Source organism: Cuculus canorus, chromosome 2, assembly GCF_017976375.1.
Source record: "Cuculus canorus isolate bCucCan1 chromosome 2, bCucCan1.pri, whole genome shotgun sequence".
NCBI lineage: Eukaryota > Metazoa > Chordata > Aves > Cuculiformes > Cuculidae > Cuculus > Cuculus canorus.
This window is the reverse complement of record NC_071402.1, coordinates 59,862,751-59,885,509: the sequence shown is the minus strand read 5'-3', so window position 1 is coordinate 59,885,509 and position 22,759 is coordinate 59,862,751. Positions and strand designations below refer to the sequence as shown.

General features: G+C 34.1%; 1 protein-coding gene across 8 annotated transcripts in view; it reads left to right on the top strand.

Annotated features, from left to right (window-relative positions):
- Positions 1 to 22,759, top strand: part of RTTN (rotatin) — an 89,215-nt gene that overhangs the window by 28,817 nt on the left and 37,639 nt on the right. For 7 of the 8 annotated variants that reach the window (XM_054059132.1, XM_054059130.1, XM_054059133.1 and 4 more), the window contains 15 exons: positions 587 to 686; positions 2,338 to 2,426; positions 5,067 to 5,184; positions 5,470 to 5,566; positions 6,226 to 6,294; positions 6,600 to 6,788; positions 7,835 to 8,074; positions 10,773 to 10,917; positions 11,753 to 11,907; positions 13,081 to 13,300; positions 15,082 to 15,210; positions 16,118 to 16,225; positions 16,854 to 17,012; positions 18,300 to 18,371; positions 21,676 to 21,859. In XM_054059132.1, the coding sequence (XP_053915107.1) occupies positions 587 to 686; positions 2,338 to 2,426; positions 5,067 to 5,184; positions 5,470 to 5,566; positions 6,226 to 6,294; positions 6,600 to 6,788; positions 7,835 to 8,074; positions 10,773 to 10,917; positions 11,753 to 11,907; positions 13,081 to 13,300; positions 15,082 to 15,210; positions 16,118 to 16,225; positions 16,854 to 17,012; positions 18,300 to 18,371; positions 21,676 to 21,859 (2,074 nt within the window). The remainder of the gene's footprint in view (positions 1 to 586; positions 687 to 2,337; positions 2,427 to 5,066; positions 5,185 to 5,469; positions 5,567 to 6,225; positions 6,295 to 6,599; positions 6,789 to 7,834; positions 8,075 to 10,772; positions 10,918 to 11,752; positions 11,908 to 13,080; positions 13,301 to 15,081; positions 15,211 to 16,117; positions 16,226 to 16,853; positions 17,013 to 18,299; positions 18,372 to 21,675; positions 21,860 to 22,759) is intronic. The other variant, XM_054059131.1, reaches the window with a different exon arrangement.

Below are 22,759 nucleotides of genomic sequence, written 5' to 3'. Positions count from 1 at the left end.
CTATGAGAGAACTTATTTTGTTTTTCTTCTTTTCTCATCTCACATCCATTCTCCTTCCTTCTTTACTCTCTAGGCTTTCAGATTAACAGTGTTGAAAAAATGCTGAAATGCTTCCCCTCTGAAACAAAATATTCTGACTGCTTGTACACTTGATTTATACTCTTCCCTCTACGTCCTTCAAAAAGTTAGGACCTGAAATTTGTATGGATATATAGGTTTATTTAAATTTCTGTAGCCCGGTTGCCATTAAAAAGTCAGTACCCTTCACTTAGAAGCATATTCTGGCATTTCTGTGTAGCGTTGAGCTTTCTGTAGTCCTGTGTGAATTAAGCATTACTTGTTAGAAACTTGGTTCTGTTGTGTACAAGAAACTATTGTCTTCTTATGTTCCTCTGGTGTTATTAGAGATTTTCTTTTAAAAAGATTATAACCTAATCCTTTTGTATTACATGATTGTGGAATCTAATCAAATACGTTCTGATAAGGAGTATAAATATTCTTATTTCATACTTTCTGGTAGGAAATGTGGCTGGTTTCTTTGTTTCGTAATAGCATACTGGATATAACCTAATAGTTTTACTTTTAGGTAGAAACTATTGAAAAGCTGTATGACATCTTGACTTCTGCTGCTGTTGACCTAGCTTTACGGAAGTCTGCAGCTGAACAGCTAGCTATCATTTTGGAAGGTAAAATTCTTCAGAAAATTATTATTCGTGTGCAGATCATTGCATAAGACTGCAGTTCCTGTATATTTCTACTAAGGGTACATTTTGTAACTTATGTAATATATAATTGGACCAGAATTTTAACACTATTATGGATAATCTAGCAATTCGAATTAAAAAATAGTTCTTTGTTGTCGTTGCCCTCAAGAATGAGAAATAGTGGGTTTTCTGTTTCAAAAACCAGCTCCCTTGTTTAATAGAGAAGTAAGCTGAATTCTGTAAACTCTGTGAGAACTTCTGTCCTGCTTTCCTTCTTAATATCTGTGAAGTTGTTTATCTGTCTCAGGGCTAATATTACTTCAAATTTTTCAGTAATACTCAGATACTGAATCTTGAGTGAGGGAAGTGATAGTCAATGTGAGATACATAAATATTTTTGGTGTATTGGTATTTTAATTAGGAAAGTTAATTCTTAGATTACACAAGCTAGCTAAAAGGATTTTATACTTCGTGAGGAATTTATTTTATCATCCTGAATTTCTTCCTCTGTTTTGAATCGGCCTAAGTAGTAACCACAATTGCAATGGATTGAAATGTCATTTGTGTTAATGAGGGTTCAGTGAATTCAAGCTAAGTTTTCATGCTTGTGTCCTCTTTTGATATCAAGAGGAAGACTCCCTGTGGCACTTCATCTAATATGTTTGCAAGGAAAGCGTTTATCTTTTTACTCTTTATAATTTAAGTGACTAATCATAAATTTGCATCACAGGAGTTTTTTTATAATTACATTGTTTGCATGGGAGAAATTATGAATTCTGGTAAATAATATCTGATTCAATTAAGTCATCTTGCATAGAGCACTATTTGACTTGGTGCGGGGTCATAACTGTAGTTTCAAACCTGGATGTTTGTACTGTAACTACTTAAAGTCTGATTGAAGTATCAAATTCTAATGATAGAACATACATTTTTTTCACTGTGGGAAGGTGAGGTCTTAGGTGATATTAAACTTTTTTCTTGTCAGAAAAATGATCACAAAAATGAGGAAGTGTCTACTTTGTCTCAAAAAATGTTTAGTTATGGCTGCCAAATTTTTCAGATGTCAAAAAGTAATATGAAACATAGCATAGGATGAAATTGCAAAGGAAAAAATGGAGCTTTTTTAGGACAAATTTCATATGAAGGATCACTTTATAATTATTTTAATAAATCAACAAACCAAACCAAATGACATGGGGTTTCTGTAGTATTTCAATATTCTTAAGCCAGATGCTCTGAAAGATGAATTCAATGGAAAATACTTTCATGTTGATTGAGTTTTTGTAAATAGCATTTTTAGTTCCGTATTAAATTGTTTAAGACTTTTTAAATATTACAACTAAAATCCGCTTTCGTCAGAAATTGAGTTGCACAGAGGATTACTCCAATTATGGAACATGAATATTCTTATCGGAGGTTATCGAATATAGCTAAGAGCCTGCTGTTCAAGAGGCTACTGTTGTCAGATAACAAGACTTTGAAGAGGCTTGCCTTGGTAGAGCTTGTGCTTCTGTTGATTAGCAATTTTGGAAACTTGTTCTCAATAGCAAGCATTTGTGATCTTCCAGAAAGAAGTTTAATATGGAATTCGTGCAGAATCAGTGATTCTTACTATCTTTTGATCTACCTACAGATACCAAAATGCATGGTATTGTGAAAAAGTTGGGTGTGATAGAAGAGATTTTGGCTTATCTGAATGAATGTATACATGTGGATGGCAAGGTAAAACTATTGTTAGAACTTCTTCTGCAAGCATTTCACAGCAGGACAGTAGTAGATTTTACCCATTTTTACCTTTGTAGCACTAAACTTTATGCGTTGATTCTACACAGAACACATGTTTAGTAACAGTTGTCATTGTGATATGTATTTTGTTTATTGTATTTTTGATAATACTAAGATTCTTTTAATGAAAGATTTGTTTACCTACGTTTCGGGAATAGTTAGCCATAAAACTGTGGTGTTATTCAGAAGTATTCCAGAATGTCTCTGAAGCTTTCTCAGTAGAGACCGAAATAATAATTTTTACTGACCTTAGGGAAAAAGAACTGTTATGTTATATATCGTAGTTTCTAACTTTTAAGTCCTGAAGCAAATAATAATTAAAAATGAGGACATGTTATTGTAAATGGGAATCTGTGTCAGATAGAGTTTCAAGTATAAGTAATTTTCTGACCAGTACAAGATAACGTCCTCAGGGAGGGTCTTAGGAAATAACATCATATTTAGACTTTAGTGTATATTTGTTGTAGATGATGAAGCTTTCCATTTTTGTAGAATGTCTGATGTGATGCTTGCTGAAATTCTCTGTTTAAAAACATTTTATTCAAGCTTATTTAGGCTATAAATAATTCATCATCACTTCACTGGATAAACTTCTTTCATATTTCTTAGTTTGCTTCCTTAGTATTGTTACATCAGTCCAACAGTCGAAACATTGTTTTAAGAAACCATGAGAATTTTTGGATAGTAATGACTTCTTTCCCTAAAATGTACAAGAGAAAAGAACTGTTTGATGCTTAGTGGGATTCCTCTTATCTGTCAAAATAATGAAAATTACATTCTTCAGTAATGGTAATATTTTCACAGCTTATCACTATCTATGATTTTGTCCCTGTAGCATTAAGTTGTCTAGTCCAGTTTATGACAGATTGGATATGAGTACGTTTTGTAAACCACTGAAACCCGCTTGGAAAAAATGCAATAATGGGTTCTTCAGGGTTTTTTAACTGTTTTTTTTTTTGTCGTCATTTTTTTATCATCTTACCTTTTTTAGAGATACAGAGTGATGCAACTGTTATTTTATTTTGGATAGTGTGTATATATTGATGTAATTACTTAACAGTGCCTAAATACAAGCATGGCAATTTTATTATCTTAAGCAGATCCTTCGTAGCCAGGTCACAGTCTAGGATAAACTTAAAAATAAAGTTTTTAGCTGTTTATAAACTTTAATTTAATCCAGGAAGGGCACAGGCAACAACTGCCTAGAGCTGTGACGCTTCTCTTTTGCCTATATGGCTTGTGGAACACAGAATCTTTATGATGAACAGGATATTCAAACTTTACATTATGAAAGCTGCAGAGTATTTTAGAGGAGAAATCTAAAATTACACGTGTTGAACAATGAATGTTTTAGATCAGGTCGGCAGGAGAGTGCAAGTCAAGAGCTGTATATGAAATTCTACTTTTTTAAGTTCTAGCGTTCAGAAATTTGTTTTTCGGCTCGGTGTTGAGGGGAGGTTGCTGTTTCAAATACTCTGCTCTGTGGAATAACTGTAAAATGTTTCCTTTGCATAATGACTAAGCAGTCTTATTCCTGTCTCTTGAATGCAACCAGTAGAGGTCCCAACCTTAGCTCCCTGAAGCTCTGACCATTCACAGTACCTCGCAAGAAAATCTATTCTGGAGCTATCCACCAGAATAGAAAATAAAGTAGGAGCACTGCTTACATCTTGTTTGGTATAGCTTAGTCTAAACACAAAGCGCTGCTGGTTTCATTAGGTCAAAGAAAGACCACATAGATTTGATTAAATAAGTCACTAGGACTCTATCCTGAGGGAATGTAGCCCGGATTCTGGTTCTCCCCTCAAATGACTATTTCATCATGAGATCAATAGAAAAGCAAGCAAACAAACCAACCAAAAGACCTTGCATATTCTTAGAAATGTGGTTATTGAGAAATGGGTAAGGGATGTAGTACACGGAAAAAGCATCATTGAAATAAGACTTTATGTATAGCTGTGCATAACACTCATAATGAATAAGCAGGACTTTTGTTTATTCAATATTAAACTAAAGTGTATTTGGTGATTTAAAGTCAGAACCTCAGGCAAGCAAAATAATGCTACTGTGAAAGATATGTTGTCTTTTCATTCTTAGGAGCAGTGACTTGGGTAATATTTATGGATATTCAGTAACTTTTAGCAAGCTGCTTTCCCTTCTCAGATTTACTGATCTGCCAGACTGAAATACAGAAAATTAATGGAATACAATAAGCTATTTGCTTTTTCTGAAAAAAAAAAAAAAAAGAATAATCTTATATGGTTGTAAATTTTTGGAGTTTTTTTCCTTACATATATGCTTCTTAAAAATATATCTTTTGGAAGCGAATATTATAATTGTTGTGATGCTAGAGACCAATAAAATGGTGATCAATTGCTAAGTCATTAAATCCAGAAATGAATAAATGTTTTCTAATGAAAATGCTATTATTGTCTGGATGAAATCTCCTGGTCAAAAGGTGCTAGGTTTCTCTACTATAAATGATGGAATGTATTGCTTCATAGCAATATGTTAAGCGTCTTATAACAGATTATCCTAATAGTTATCTACATTTAAGTTTTTTCTCTCTTCCTGCAGCTTATGGAGCCCATGGTGTTACCATGTCTAATACTTTTACGCAAACTTGTATATGCCGATCCAGTTGTTCGTCTGTCCCTAGCACAGCAATCTTCTTTGCTGCTTTTGCTATTCAGAGGTAAAGGTGCTATTTTGACTTTGATGCATATGTGGAAAGAAAATGTGTGAAATATGGATAGGTGTTGAATCAGAAGCCTTCTTAAGAACCTTAGATCACATCAGAGTCTCTAATATTTAAAAGATAAACTACTGTATGCTAGTGGTGCTAATGACACCCATGTTGTAGCATCTGTTGAAGATGTTGGCAAAATGATTGTGGAAATTGGTTGTTTTTGATTAGCGTCATTCTATGTATTATTAAACATTTTCCTAACACAATTTTAAATATCTTTATTTCATTCAGTTTCCCTGCTATTCCAAAGTGATCATGCTGTTTTAACTGAAACTACGGTATTGCTTTGTCTTCTGTTGTTTGATGAAGTAGCAAGAACAGAAACGTGGTATGAAAAAACAGTTATTTAATGGCATATACTCTAGTAAAAATTTAAGGTTTTAATGAAATTTTTTTATATATGCCCAAACAAATTATACCTCAGGCTTTTATGTTCAAAATTGCATATTTACAGGCCAAATAAATTGTTTCAATATTTGGGCCACATGCTGTGTAGGTCTATTTGGCATATTTTTGCAGTACTAATACTTTGTGCCTCAGTGTTTATGTGAAGTTTACTTTAATTTTCGAAAAACCCTGATTGGTCTTCAGTCCTTGTTTTCCGTGACTATAAAATACACATATCAAATAACTAGCTGTAGGTATCTTTTATAACTTAATTAGCTTTTAAGTGTAGCAGTTGTCCTTAAAACAACAGGCCTCAATTTATGGTGTTTTATTATTTGAAATTTGCATGTACTTCAGAAAAAAATACACAAATATACTGCCCATAAATACAATCTGTATGTGTGTGACCTAAGAATTACTTTAATATTGCATAATCATGAAAAAAATTTGTTTATTAATACAAATTATAATGGGTAGAAAAGAGCTAGCTGGAGTTAAAAACACAGCTACGTCTGAATACTAAAGAAATAATAAGTGGAGAATTAGTAGAAAATCAAATCTTAGAATAGCTCATAGTAACTATAATTTATTCTTTTTCAGGGCTGATGGCGTAACCCATAAAGATACTGGCCTACCTGCCTTCACTTTACCTGTTGCTGTTGTTAGAAGGTATGTGTGAGAGGCTGTGGGGGTTTTTTGGTGTTTTTTTTTTTGTTGTTTTCTTTTTTTTACAGTTTACTTCTTTCCATTTCCTGTCCTTCCTGAAGTATGGAGGTAGGAGAATCAAGGGAAACATTTGATGTGAAATCCAAAGTTCTCTTTATTTTTAAACATGGAGTTTTTCTTCAAGTCTTTGTTCCCTGAAAAAGAATTTCAGAAAATTTCTTCATAAGTTTAAAAGCTTGTTCTAATACATCTTTTTTTTTAAAAAAAAAAAGACAAAACTGCTTTTTAAAATTATTTATTTATTTTAGGTATCATCTCCCAATCAGGATCACTGCTCATCATGTGGTTAGCCCTAATACTGTTGTGGTGCCGCTGTCTTCTGAGTGCTTGGCTGTGAAACCTGTGTCGGATATGCTTAAGGTGGCTTGGAATCTGTCGTGGTACAATGGGATTGAAAACCTACTGCAACTGATAAATTATGAGGAAGAAGCAGAAACGTGAGCCATTTTATCTTGATTTTAAATCGTAGTATATTTCAATTAAATTAGTCTTGCATCAAGTTTGAATAGGTTTTCAACTTCAAACAACAGTTTAAGATGCTACTGGTTTGGGAATGCTGTCATTAAAAATGTAAAGAATCACATCCCAGAGAGGTTGTAATATGTTGTCATAGCTGATGTTTTACCTAAACTGCATTTGTCTGGAGCTCAATCCTACTTTTATTTATGGTCAGACTCATTTCAAACATTTTTTAATGGGCTCTGTGGCTGGTTTTCTTTGTAGTTGTTGTAATTTTTTAGGGAGATGCCTTTTTTCCTTTTATAGTTGCGTGACTGATTTTTTCTTTCCTTGGGAATTTAAATTTGAAATAACTGTTCTTTTTAATGATAATATGAAGAATTATGGTACATAATGAAGAAAATTCTTATTACATCCTTTGGTTCTTGATAAGCGTAATTATTCTTGAGATTATTTTGTATGCAGATTCTTGATTTAATAGGACAGAAGTGCTTGTATTGATATCTCAGCCCACCTTGACAATTTTTCAGTTTTTGCTTGTGTCCTTTAAGGGGTACTACAAATTTTGTTAGTAAATAGTGTGGTTCTGAGCCATTGGAAACTTTGCAGTCATTGATTTGATGAAACATTTTCATTTTACATTCCCTCAAGCAAAACCAGAGCAGTCCCTTAAAAAGAAAATAGGAAAATAGTATAGTTCAAGTGGCTGACATTTACAATAGCATGAAGGAGAAGTTCATTACAAACAATGTGAGTAGCACCTTTCAAATAATTTTTTTGAGAGGTGCCATTTTTCCAAAGAAACCAAACAGCTCAGCATTTAAATATGGTGGGGTTGTTTGTTATGGTTGGGTTTGTTTGGGATTTTTGTGATGGGGAAGAGGATGAAGAATTAGTTAACAGAAACTTTTAAGGCACTTTGTTTTGTCTTCTCATTTGAACTGGAAAATGAAGGAGTCAGCAGTCTCTAATATAGTTTGTAACGATACTGGCTGTTAATCATTTTTCTTTTATGCCTTTTCAGATTTTTAGACTTGCTAAAACTATCCTCAGAAGACTTTCTTATACTCAAAATAACTTGCACAAACTATGGACTGCAGGATTGCCTTAATTCAATCATTCAGGCAGTATCCCACAGGGATGTTAGGTGTGCTCTTACCAGGCTTAGCTTTTATGTTCTGAATGACAGACTTGCATTAAAATGCACTTCTGGGTCTTGTGGAACCACTTTGAAGAACTTTGTTTGGCAAAAAGCAATAAACAGGTAAGCATATTGACTACAGAAAACTATTAAAGACTGATTCTTGAGTTGTAAATTTTCTAGTTTTCATGTTTTCAAATTTGTGGAATTGTGAGAAAAGGGAGGAGGACAAAAATAAGATCACAGTGCTGAATTTCAGGAGAGCAGACTTTGACGTGTGCAAAGGTCACATCGTTAGTGTCTGGTGGGACTAGGCCCTGGAGAAAGAGAATCGAAGGAAGCTGGTTAATACTCAGTGATCGCCGTCTCTGAGCTCAAAAGTGGTCCATGCCATTGAGCAGGAAGTCAGGCAAAAATTCGAAGAGGCCTGCATGAATGAACAAGGAGGTCCTGGCAAAACTCAGAGATAAGATGGAGGTCTGTAGAGGGTGGAAGTAGGGACAGTTAACTTGTGAGAATTGCAGAGCCATTGCCTGACTGTGCAGAGGTGCAGTTAGGAAAATGAAAATCCCGCCTGGAATTGAATTTGGTGAGGGACATAAAAGGTAACAGGAAGGGCTTCTGTAAGTGCATAGGTGACAAAAGGAAGGTTAGAGAAAAAGTGGCCTTGCTGCTGAATGAGGCATGGTTCCCAGTGACACAGGACATGGGAAAGGCTGAGGTCCTGAATGCCTTCTTCGCCTCAGTCTTTACTAACAAGACCAGCCTTCAGAAATCCCATGCCCCAGAGAATAGGGGAAAGTCTAGAGGAAGGAAAATGTATTGTTGGTGGAAGAGGATAAGTTTAGGGAATGTGCAAGCAAACTGGACTTATATAAATTCCTTTGGCCCTGATTAGATGCACTCATGAGTGTATCCTAGCTGATGTAACTTCTTGTCCACTTTGATCAGTCAAAGTGATTGGGAGAGATGCCTGAGAATGAGAAGGAATCAAATGTCATGCTTGTCTTCAAGAAGGGCAGGAAGAAGGACCCAGGGAACTACAATTCATTCAGCCTCACCTAAGTCGCTTGGAATGTGATGGAGAACTGAGTCCTAGAAACTATTTCCATGCATATGAATGCACAAGAAAATCGTCAGGAGTAGTTTGTATGGATTCACCAAGGGGAAGTTATACTTGACCAGCCTGCTAATAATCTTCTACAAAGAAGTGACTGGCTTGGTAGGTGGGGTAAAGCAGTGGATATTGTGTACTTTGACTTCAGGGAGGCTTTTTAATGCGTAAGATCCTTGTAGAGAAGCTGATGAGGGGTGGGCTGGGTAAGTAGACAGCAAGATGGATAGTAAACTGGCTGAATGGCTGAGCCCAGAGGTTGGTGATGAGTGATATGAAGTCTAGTTGGAAGGCAGTAACAAGCAGTGTGCCACAGGGATCAGTTTTGGGTCCAATCTTGTTCAGTATTTTAATTAATGATGAGACACAGTGCATCTTCAGCAATTTTGCTTGTGTTACAAAACTAGAAGGAGTGACTGAATGCCAGAGGGATGTGCTGCCATCGAGAGGGACCTCAACAGGCTCAAGAATTGGACTGACAGGAAATTAATGAAGCTTAACCAGGGGAAGTGCAGTCTTGCACCTGGGTAGGAAAAAACTCATGCACCAGAACATGTTTGGGTTCAATAAGCTGAAAAGCAGCTTTCCAGGAAAGAGCCTGGGCATCCTTCTGGACACAAAGCTGAACATGAGCCAGCAATGTAGCTTTGCAGCAAAGAAGGCCAGTGGTATTCTGGACTACACTGCCAGCAGATCGAGGCAGGTGATCCTTCCCTTCCACTCAGTACTCCTGAGGCCACACATCGAGTGCAGTGTCCAGTTCTGGACTCTCTACTACAAGACAGACATGGATGTACTGGAGGGAGTCCAACAAAGCGCAGCAAAGACAATTAAGGGACTGGAGCATCTTCTGCCTGAAGAAAAACTGAAAGAACTGGGACTGGTTAGTCTGGAGAAGAGAAAACTCAGAGAGGGGATCTTACAAATGTGTACAAGTACCTGAAGGGAGAGTATAAAGAAGACAGAGCCAGGCTCTTTTCACTGATGTCCAGTGACGACCAGAGGCAATGAGCACCTGCTGAAACAGGAGGCTCCCTCTGAATATCAGGAAACACTTTTTCAGTGTGAGGGTAACCAAGCAGTAGTTGGCCAGAGAGGCTGAAGAGCCTCCGTCCTTGGAGATACTCAAAAGCTGTCTGGATGTGGTCCTGAGCAGTTGCTTCCATGTGTCCCTGCATGTGTAGGGGGATTGGACCATGTTGCCTCCAGAAGTCCCTTCCAACCTCAATGATTATGTGGTTCTGTAATTCACTGAAACCAGCAAAAAATAAGAATGCTGTATTTAAAATAAGGATTATTTAAAATGCATTAATACTATTAATTGATTTTATTTAATAACTAATTAGGTTTTATCTTTCCTGCCTGTGGCCCTGTTTAGATTTTTCTGCCTTCTGCTATATGCAATTCCGTGTTTACTATACATAGACTTTTTAATATACATAAAAAAATTTGTTATAATACTACACAAGACATTTATAATAGTAAATATTTTATTTAAAAGTGTTCAAATACAGGTAACTTACTATATATGATATATTTAATGTAATCAATGTGATTCCTTATAACTATAGGTAAATTTATGTAACATACTTATTTACTCTATAAATTATACATTTGCAGGTGTTGTCAGTCCTGCTAGGCTGAGATATTAAATTTAATTTTAACATACTACAAGAATGGAAGCGAATACTTTCATTTGCATTGCAGGTTTCTGCAAGTACTTCCAGCTTCTGTGGAGGATGAGAAGCTTTTAGTAGATGTCTTAAGATTTTTAAACAAATTGCTTAGAGAACAGAGATCAAATTTGGAGTCAGACCATCTAAAGTGGATCCTGAAATCATTGCATAAAAATGTAAGAATATATCCAAGAAGTTAACTGTAGACTAAGAAATGACATAACTGTGAATGGGTTTGCTGGTTTGTTTCTGGTGTGTTCCTCAAGGAAGATGACTCCTCTCAACAAAAGCAAGAAATAGCTTGTGGCATGAGTGTCTGCCACTTTGGTCGGTGCTACAGTTTCAGTGTTTGGGGAAATTAACTTTGAAGGAGAGTACATTTGCTTCTGTCCTTTTCTTAGTGTACAAATTGTTTCTCTAAAATGAAATATTGTCTTTGCTTGATGCAAACAACCTATACATGTGTGTCTTGTTCTGGTAGAGTTAACTATGGTAATATGCTTGTATAGAGCCATATAATTATAGTTAGCTATCCATATCTCTGTGCAGAGCTTTATAGGTAAGTATAACTGCATATACTTACATGATATATATATCAAATGACTATGTTTTTCAAGCAACTGAGATGTACATGATACATCTTGAACTGATATTTCTGCTATGTGTTCTCTGTTTTTCTTGTGATCTATTTTTTTTGTTACAGGTTATTGTAAGAACTTTGACTTTTCTTTCATGCTTCAAAATGCACTGTGTTAATGCCAGGAAATTTTAAAAGCCTTAAGGGTAGATTCTTTTATGGCATTTAGTAGATTCAAAATATAGATAATGGTAATTATAGGAATTTTTTACTGTGCTCTTTACAGAAGTACTTTTTAGTAAAATGATAGTGGAATTTGTGATTTGTAATGTATGTGATTTTTCAAGCTCTCAACAGGAAAATGGCTTTAGTGTGGGTATTATGATGCATTGTTTAAAACCTATTTTGTGACTATTTTTATTCTTTTCGTTCAGAAGCCAAAATCTCTTTTGGACCTCCTAGTGCAACCAGAATTGCAAGTGCGGGATGAAATAGATGAAACACAGACTGCTGTCAAACAGCAACTGGATAAAGAACTCATTCGTCTCTTTAACACATTGTTATTTTGTTCTGTGTCGCTGACTGATAGGTACAGTGTAAATGGACCTGCCTGTGTAATTCTGGCTGGGGATCATAATACCTACTGCTATGTTCTATCTTGGTCAGAATTTGAATATAATTATGTCATAACTCAATTATTTTTGAACTGTAAAAATAGAATATTCTGTCCTTGAAGATCAACATTTCATAGGCCTTTTCACAGTGAAATTAGGAAATAAAATAGGAAACTTGGAAGCGTATGTACCTGTGGTCAGCAAATGATAATTAAATTGATTGCAGGGTAAAGATAGGGCTGTTTCTTTTTCACTGCTGGAAATTTGCACAAGTGAATGTTGACTTGGTTGTAGCATTGATTTATAGCAAGGTAAAACATGAAAAGATTTTAAATATCAATAAATGTTTATTTTCATTGACCTCCTTTTTGGCCTAATATAGTATATCAGTGCACATTAGTGATTGTTTAGAACGGCTACTTCCAGCATAAAGTTCCAGTCTTTTTCTGGCAATCAAGACATCACAGAAATTAATTTCTGCTAGGTTTTTTTTTCACCGCCCAACTGTAAATCTCTGTCCAAGTGAATTCTAAGATACCGTAACATTGCAGCTTAAGAAAATATTTTTTTATTTAAGTGCCATCACATAACTGTTTGTACAGATACTTTCAAAATGTTACTTTCTTCATTCTTCTCACGCAGTTATTAATTTCCTAAAATATTTAACCAGAAAAGGGAGTATTAAAGAAATCCTGCTGGTTGTATCTCACAAGATTTTCTGTCTACCTGAATTCTATATTGGTGGTATTTTGCAAGAAATATCTTTAAACTTTCTCTTAATCCAGAACAAAGTGTAGATAGTAAGTTTTGCAACTCTTTTAGTGTTGTTATCTATCATTTTGAATCTTGTGGTCTTTATTCAATATTATCTTTAATAATTAAAATTATCTCATTTGTCTATTTTTGGTTATGCTGCCCTGTTATAATCAGTTGCAATGTTCTGCTTTCAGAAACTGGGTGATGCTAGAAATGTCATTTAATTCCATGTTATTCTGTAGATGAGGCAGTAGTAACTAATTGTGATGCTAAGACTCATAAACTAGCAGAAAAATAAGGTATTGACCTCCTGTAAAATGAATTGTTATAATGGCTTCATATTGACGTTTGATTTTTTTTTTTTCTTTTGGTTTCTTTTGCAATTAAACCAGAGAGGGCTTGGAGCTTGCTAGCTCTTTTAGAACTGAGCTGGCTCTGAAGCTGCTACAATGCTTAAGACTAACAGATGCACCACACTTTTATGGACTTCCTTCACTCGAGAGAACATTAAGAGGAATGGTTCACGTTACTGCACTTCCGGGCTGGAGTACCTATTCTGCCGCAGTTGAGCCTCTCACAATTTGTAAGAAATATTTAACAGGTCTTCTTGAGGTAAGTAGTTTGTTATGATTTAGCCTTTGGATTGAATGTTTGCAAAGAACTGTGGAACTAATGACGTTATAATTCTTAGGATGTACTTTTAGTGAATAATGAACAGGTGTGATCGGAAAGATGCTTTTTTTCTGCTAAGTAAATAGCAAAAATATGGAGGCTAGATTAAGTGATGTGTGTATGTACTTATGCAGATTAGTTGTATTGTGCATGCCTTCATGCCCCGTTTAAGAGATAATGTGAAGTGACTGTAGTTTAAGCAAAGTGAAATTAGAGGTATGTTTTTTTAATAACCGAAAGTCTAGAGGAAAACTCCAAGATATTCTTCCACAGGCAAAATACATGTGTGAGAAGTGGTTGGGGGGAATAGCAACTTGTTAGGCTGGTTATTAATGCAGAGAAAGAAAAAAAGAGGCGGTTCAACATACTGCAGTTGTTGGGAAGCCAATATTTCATTGTTGCCTTCAGTATTCTTGTTTTCTTGTATTCTTCAGTATTCTTGAAGTCTGTGGATGTTATAAATAACTAGTTTTTGCTCCTAAAATCATGTATTTTGAAAATTCCAGTAGCCTTAAAATTGTAGTGAAAACATAGGTCTGGCTTTGAGGTTGTTTTACAGGTCTTGAGTAAGATAGGCACGTTTAGAAATTTTCTTTTTGGCTTCAAATACTGAAATCTATTTGTTGCATTGATGGAGGCTTGAAAAAGATTTTAAGTAGTTTTAATTAATTTAGGATTCTAAATTATATGAATAGCAGCCAGGTAAGCGTCTGGAAATTTTATATACAGATGACAATGATCTTTGTCTTGAAAAAAAAGGTATCCCGTTTTAGGGGAAAGTCTTAACTTGCCAAGATTTCATGAGTAGAAATAAATACTTTCAAGCTATTCAGTTATGAGTTCTGCAGTTTTAAGTCTTGACTAAAAATGTCACCAATGTTATAGATTTTGTAATGGAAAAGAAATATTACTGGACAAAATCCTAATGAATATTATGGAATGAAATCAACTATTAATGCATAAGCTTTATGTGTAAAAGAATTATGCAGTTCTGCTCGACTTAAATATGAATGTAAATGTCGGCTTATTTTTGGGGGGAGGGGAGAAAGTGGGTTTGAAAGAGAGCCTCTAGAGTGGGACATTAGAAGAAAGAACCACAGCAGAAATGGAGAGGTTTAAATCTCCATGCTGTAAGAAGAAAGGTACATCTAGAAGCATAAGCCTTTAAGATTATATTATTTTAAAAAATAGTTTTAGACGTGTTTTGTTGAAAGCAGCATGCTTTTTATTTTAACATGTATGGCTGGATGTTTAGTCAGTTTATTTTGTTATGATCCAGTGACCTTTATTTCTGTTCATTAGAATCTGATATAGAAAGCAGATATATTTATTCCAATTCAAAGCACACAATTTTTGAGCATTGAAGAGAAACTATATTTTTAATTCCAAATATAGCATTAAAAAAAGGTACAGTAAATAGATTGTTTCCGTCAAAAACAAAATTTGAGGTTTTTAGTCAGTTTTGTGCTTATTATTAAGCTTGACTGCATTCTTCACTTGGAAAAGCAAATGAAAACCACGGATCTTCAGATATTTAGCCATGCAGAAAAAATATTGCATGACCAAATGACTTTTAAGTAAATGAATTCTTAAAATTCAGCTAAACTTGTGCTTTTTTTTTCATCACTTGAAATTATTATTTATTAGTGTGCAAGATAGTTTGTACTCTAACTATATACTGCTTACAGTAAACCTGCCATGAACTTGTACTTGACTCCTAGGTCATCTCATCATTTTACGTTGAATGGGGAGGAAATGCCATGTCCTTCATGGGAAAAGGAGTTACAAAAAGCACAGTTCTTTGCTTGCTTCACTTATCTCATGAAATGATGGCTCAAGCCAAGGATATAGTGAGTGCATTACAGTTGTCCTTACCTTGTCATTTGTGAACCCTATGCATTGTTATACTTTAACTGCTAAAACTAAATGATAGATTTTTCGTATGTGGTGGCGGAAGGTGTTTTGTACAGCAACAGATAGTAAAAATAAAAAAGAAATCTGGTAATCTCATTTAGTATATAATGTTAGATAAATTAATAGGGTAGTGTTTAGTATACCAAAAAGTTGAAGTTTTAGTTTTGGCCTTACTGAAATTATTTTGCAAATAATTCTGTGACCTTCTTTCAGGATAAGGTATGATTTTCTTTTACATTAGTGTGTGTATAGGGAAGAGCTACAGCTGTCATCTACCTGGACTTCTGTAAGGCCTTTGACATGGTCCCCCACATCATCCTTGTCTCTCAATTGGAGAGATATGGATTGAGTGGGTGGCCAATTCAGTGGATTGAAGTGGTTGTATGGTCACGTCCAAAGAGTAGTGGTCAACGGCTCAATGTCCAGATAGACATCAGTGACAGGTGATGTCTCTCAGTGGTCTGTATTGGAACCAGCGCTGTTTAAAATCTGCGTCAAAGATGTAGAGAGTGGGACTGAATACAGCCTCAGCCAGCTGGGAGAATACACCAAGCTGAGTGGTGGGGTTGGCATATATGAGGGATGGTATTTCAAATAAAATGTTTAATCTCTTTAGCGCTACTGTCCCAATTCTGTGGAAAAGACAACACTTACTTAATTTTTTTCATTTTCAAGTCAGCAGGTTTAAATACATGTTATAGAGGCAGAATCGAAATATTTTTCCTGAATTATCAATGTTTTAGTATGTAATTTGTAGCTCAGGCTGTTGGTAGACTGACACAGCACTGAAAGATTTATGAAATAATTTCTTAGTTGATTTTCTGGTTTGTTTTTTTTTATCAGGACTGGATATCTCTTTGGTCTCTGCCTTTTGATAACAGTGAAGAACAAGTTCTTTCTCAGCTACGTCTGGCATGGCTGGTTCCTTTATGGGTAGATAGAGACCCTGAGGTTAGTTAATTGAACATTAAGTAGATATCTTGTTTTGACTCTTAAATATTTGCAAAACTTTTGTTTCATTAATTTATTTAGTATTGAAATTACTGTTTTGTGTTATTTGAAATGTTACTGCCTATATCCTAAATAACAGTAACAAAGTCTTGAGGATGTTTCCATATAAACATCTTCTGAAAAATCCTTCCCTACATCTTCTATTTTCCATGTATTCATTAGTCACTCGTGATCATGATTCAAAGGCATTTTTCATTGACATTGCTGTTAGCTGCAAAGCAGAAATTCTACAAGAACTACAAATTTAGAACAAATGTATTTGAGGCAGATTTGTTAAATTATATACGTTTGTTAAACAGAACTATTTTTAAGTGGTAAGATGTGCAAACTAGTGAAGGCTATCTTAGTATTTTTAAGTATTCAAGAATTATTTTATTAACTCTGTCATTGTTACGTATACATAGTTATGATTATGAGTGTAGGGCCAGAGAAATATAGGAAAAGACATTGTTACTTTTTAAATGATTCCTTTAATCTCCAGACTCATTTGCCAGAATTTAATAATGTAAAAAATATATTGCTAATTACTGTAAGAAATATCTCTTTGTATTGTGCTTATCTCTATTAGGTCAGATTTACAGCTCTTGGAATAGGATCAGCTCTTACATCTCTTGACACAGGATGCATTGCTTTAGCAGAAAGTTGCCGAAACATTTCAGGAGGTCTGTGGGGAACAGTGATAAACATCCTTTTGGACCAATCTGAATGTAGCATGGTACGCAGGGAGGTATGTTTCTTGTGTCTTTCTGCTGTCTTATATTGTCCATTTTTTTTCTTTAAGGAGAAAAGATTTGTTGTAGTTTTTTTTTTTTTTTAAATTCACTGTCTGTTTTCTAATGCTCCACAACACGAACTGTGTTGTATGTTAAATACTACTTAACTAAAATAAATGTTTAGTTTCTTATTTAGAATTACTCAAGAAGCAACAATTACAGATGACTAGCGTGAAAGCAGAAACAATCTAAACAATACAAATGAATGCATAAAGTGTCTGCTTACTTACGCAGACAAATAGGATGTGAAAGCATCACTAATAAGTCCATGTTTTAATGGCTGTTTTTTCCATTTATGAACACTTTGGCACAAACTCATCACCTGATCTGTAGTAAATATTACATGAAGTAATCTAATTTGCCTAGGCAAATTAAGGTTAATTTGTGAGAACTGAAAGTTTGTACTCTGGTAGAACAGACTAAATATGGACAACTGTGATAAATAGTGAGTTAGTTTCTTCCCAGTTTTGTTGCTCAACTAATTACATATTTCAAAGTAATACTTTGATAATTTGTGTGAAATGCTTTTTAGAATGCATGCTTCATTGTTTTATTTAACTTCCAAATAATTTTAATAGTCTCATAAGAGTCAAATTAGTGACAAGATTGACAAAATATGAAAAAAGCATTTCCAAAGCACCCACACCCACATATATATATGTGAAATGTTTGTAATATGAATTAGAAAAGCACATAGGCCATATACTTAGAAAGGAAAATCCTTGGAACATGTCTCTATGTGTCCCAATGTGTCCCTCATGTTGTTCTAATTATTTTATAGTAATTAAAAAAAAAAAAAAACAATAAAAAAAAAAACCCAGAGGAGAAAGAGTGAAGGGTCATAAACAGTTATACAGATTCTTCTGCTCGGGTTTTTTTTTTCCCAGTACTACTTGTTATGTAGTGCACATTCAAACGAATTAACTTTACAGGAACAGCGATGAAAGTATTTTATAAAAAAATAAATTTGTTTCCTAGTAATTTCTATTCAGTCTTTTCCCTGTCATTTGTTTTTACCAGCCTCCTCTTGTGCCATGCTCTAATGACATCTGTTGTGGGTGAAGTTTGAAGAGGTTTAGGTTATATCCTAATTATTTTTTTTTCCAACATGAACATGAAAATTCTTTGTTTTGACATATGTCTAAAACAATGAAATAATATGTAGACTATGCTGTTCATTCTGATGTTTTTTTCTAATTGTGATGGCTAAATGGTAATATCGATGCTTTCATTTCTTTCAGGCTGCTTTTATTCTACAAAATCTACTTGTGATTCCAATTCCTGCAGAAGATGTGAAAGATAGTATTTGGCAAGTGAGTGACTATTATATTTGATGAGAAAGGTCATAGTGTTACAGAGATAATATGATATAAAAACTTATTTCAGTATACCTGTAAAAAATGAACTTAAAAAAATATGTCTAGAGCCACATTTTGGAATAGAAATATATGAGTACACAAGTTTTTTTCAGACTACCAGCAAGCTCAAAAAAAGAACCGAAGTTAGTTTTGTATGTATGTTAAATTTCATGAATATAGTTTCTTTGGGCTACTAGGAAACTTGCTTACTTATGTACTACCATTAATGTTTTAAGATAGAAATCAGTAATTTATTTTATTCACTCTTGCAATGCAACATGATTTGAGGTATATGAGGAAGAAGAAATTCTGTGATTGCGATGTTTAGAAGATGTTTTGAAACGTGTATGTAAGTAGTGAGAATCAAACCTTTCCAAAGAAGGCCAAATCAGCTTGTTCCTCAAGTCAATTTAAACATATCCTCTTGCTCAAAGCAGTGTGAACTAGAGCAGGTTGCTCAGGACCGCATTCAGTTGTATTTTTAGTATCTCCAAGGAAGGAGGCTCCACAACCTCTCTGGACAACTTACTCTGTGTTTGGCTACCCTCACAGGGAAACTGTTTTTCCTTAAGTTTAAATAGAGTTTCCTGTATTTCGGTTTTTGCTCATTGCCTCTTCTCCTGTCCTTGGATACAAATGAGAAGAGTCTGTTTCCTTTTAGTCTCTGTTATCAGATATTTATATAAACTGATAAGTTCCTCTGGAGACTTTTCTCCTTCTGATCTTGAGTCAGTCATCTCATGTCGCCTTCAGCAAGTCTGGTTCATTTTACATAAAGATCTTTGGATCTTAGTTCCCTATTTTTCACTTTTTCTTGCCTTGATAACTGTTTTTTCTGTCCATCTTACTCCTTCCAATATGTGAGATGGTTCCTACATGAGAACAGTAGTACAGTGTACGTCCTTTATGAAGAAATTTGCAGGTACTAATACATCCTGTTCCATCTGTTCCTTTCTGCAAAAGATCAAGTTAGTGCTGAAAATAGTGCTGCTATATTAGTAAGATAAGTTATCTATCATTCAGTTGCACCCAAAATCAATTATGCTGTTTCTTGCATAACTGCCTTTTACAGTATGTTTTATTCTTCCTTTATATATGGTATAAAGGAAGATGTTCAAGCCATCTTACAAATCTGGCCTGTTTCAGTTTTCTTAGTTATCACTTATTATCTTATCAATATAAATAGTAGTTCTTAATAGGAGATTTACAAGGTGCAGCCATTGTAACTTGTAACTATTAAATATTGCTTTTCAATCTTTTTAAACATTTGAAGAACTATGGTGAGGTGCAAAAATTAAATCCAATTGCAAAGTTCTGGATGAGTTCCAGTGCAATTAATAGAAACTTTGAGTCAATGTGATTCTTATTAAGAAGTGCAATTTAATGGAAATTACTCATCACTTAATAAGTCTTCGTGCTGAAAGATATTATCAAACAACACTTCATGATAACTAGTAAATTAAACTGTTGAAAATACAAACAATTAAAATTTGGAATACACCACCAGGATCAAATTATATATTTCAGAGTTAGTTTTCCCCTTTCACTGAATAAGGTGGTTTATCTGTTGACCTTAAAGCAAGGAAGTTAAAAGGAGAGCTATAACTGGATCTGGATGAATAGTAGGAATGTACCATAGCCAAAGTAGAACATTATAGTTTTTTCCCTTAGACAAATAGGGCTGGAAAAGGAAAAGCTATTAATCGAGTTTATACGTCAATATCCTCACGAGAAAATTTTTAGTCGTGCTTAAAGTCAATCTGTGTGAAGTGTTGTGAGACTGCAACATACTGTTTTGTATGAAGATTGCTGAAGTCACAGCATTTTATGAATGTGATTGATAAGCAACTCTTTCAGGGACACTGTTTTACAGTTCAAGTGTCAGGCATTGCTTTTTAAATCGGCAAAGACAATTCTGGGTATTTTGACTTATTTTAATAAAAATTCCAAATTATGCATTTGTCATAGTTGCTACAGTCTTAAGTGTATTGCTACTAGTAAATGAGTACAGTTTTATAATTCATTGTGAAGAATTTACATGAAAAACTACATTCTTCAAACTACCATGCCTGATTCTCCATTAATTGGCAGAAAAGGCAAACAATGAAAATAATGGGTTTGTATATTACAGAAACTGCAAAGAATGAGCAGTAGCAATATAAAACTCTGGTTATAACCTACTTGTTACAAAAAAAAAAAAAGTTTTACTGCTTCTACTTGATTTGGTTTTTGTTTTGTTTTATTGGAACATAAGCTTGAAGTCTGTGTAAATGAGGGGGTTTGAGGAGATCTAGAGCTGCTTCAGGATAAGTAGTGTTTTTCAAATAGCTTATTTGCAGTTGATCTCTTTCTGCTCTCTCCTGACTGCCAAATTAATTTCCTAATTAGCACTGATGAATTCCTTTTTTGCAATTTTAACTAGTTTCTTTTTGAAGTGCTACAAGATGACTCGTAAAACTCTCTTGCAGAATGTAATTGGTTTGAATTTTTTTCACTCTGCGTTCTTTTGCCAATTAACATCTAATTTTTATGGTCACTTCACAACAGGTTATGTTTTCTTCTGTTACTGTAGAAAACACTGGAGAAATACTGTAGCAAAGGCAGTCAAATCAAACTGTTTAGAAATAAGACTATAAAGTCTGTCTTTTCAGTTGTAAATCCACTTCACTACAAGGTTTTACTTCAAGTTAATATTTAAAAAGAAATTACTAAAAAGCATTATTCAAAGAGAACTTCTTTCATTCTATGTCTTGTTTTCTAAATAAATATTTTATCATAATAGATTGACATAAATAGACGTAGAATAATGGCAGTATATTTTAGAACAGGGTGACCTTTTCAAGGTATTTTACCTTAGTATGAGTGGGCTCTTTGCCTAAAGAAAACTTTTGCATTAGTTGATATCTCTAAGTAGTATTGAATGAGAAATTTAAATTATAAAGTCTCCTGATACATACACTGTATTAAAACCATCCAGTTATAGCTTTCCACGGCTTTCTACTTAGCTGAGCTTTTTCAGGAGCTAAATAACTACTTCCATTTTTCTAAATAGTTACAGTTTTAGTAATATGGTATGATTTAGCTCAACCTTAGTTAAATCTGTATTTGGGTTTTGGAATCTGTTAGTTACAGCCTGTAAAACAGCTATGTCTATGCACACGTATAGAGTATTACACTTAATTTGGGCTTTTTTTTGACAGCTTACTTTATATGAAAGTTTCCTTTGAAGAAACTGTGTTTGTGAATTTCGTGTTTTCAGGGTCCCTGTGTACACGATGAAGAATCTGGCCTCTCTCAGACAGGAAAACCTGCACTTAAGGCCCTTTTATATCACTGCCAATTCTATGAACATGTGAATCAAATGGTGAAATGCTGTTACCTGGGATGTTATATGTTTGATTTGAATTCTTCTAAGGAAAACAACCTCATCATAGAAAAAGGTGGTAAGTGATGTTAACGTAATGTAATCTTGTTGTATTTTAAACTTAATTAAGTAACTTCTAGATTTAGGAGAGTTACCTCAATTCCTACTAAAAATGGGACTGAAAATGAATATATAAACCATGAAGTATGTTGTTAAGTCAAAATATTGCTCTGAGGATTTAAGTAGATAAGTCACTAATTTAACATAGCTCAGAAAAAGCTCTGAGCTGCTATTCACATCTTCAAAAAGTTACAATGGGATAAGATGTTATTGATTCTGTAATATATTTTTCTTGCTAACTGTTGGATGTAAAATACTTCTTACAGCTGTGAGCTGATGACAGACCAGTGCAATGAAAATTTTGTTTAGTTTTATGAAATGGACTGTTTATGAAAGTTTAGTTTAGTTTTAACTTTTTTATGTATGGACTGTTTCTTGGACTCCTATTTCTGTTTCTTGATGTGTTCAAATTTAAAGATGCATGAGTAGGAGTGAACTCTACTTTGTTGAAGTTAGGAGCATTCCAAGAGATAATTCAGAGATAATTTAATTCATAGGCTGATCAAATTTAATTCTAAGATTGGATTGGGTTTTTTTTGATAACCTGTATACCCTTGGAATATTTCATATCTAGCTTTTTTATCAACTAATTGTTTTCTGAACTATATTATTAGTCTTAAAGTGATTCATTGTGGAAACCCACGTTTGTCCAAATATGTATTATGATCTTAAATTTTCAATTAAGAAAAAACATCTAAGAGAGGGGAAATATACTAAGTTTATTCTTCTTGGATTCTTTGGCTATTATCTGCTTAAGTTTCTGTGTTTGTATCTCCCAAGGCTACACGTTTAAGCAATTCTTGTAGGTCTGCTTCAGTTAAACTTATGTTACAGAAGCATGAACAGAAGAGGAATGGTT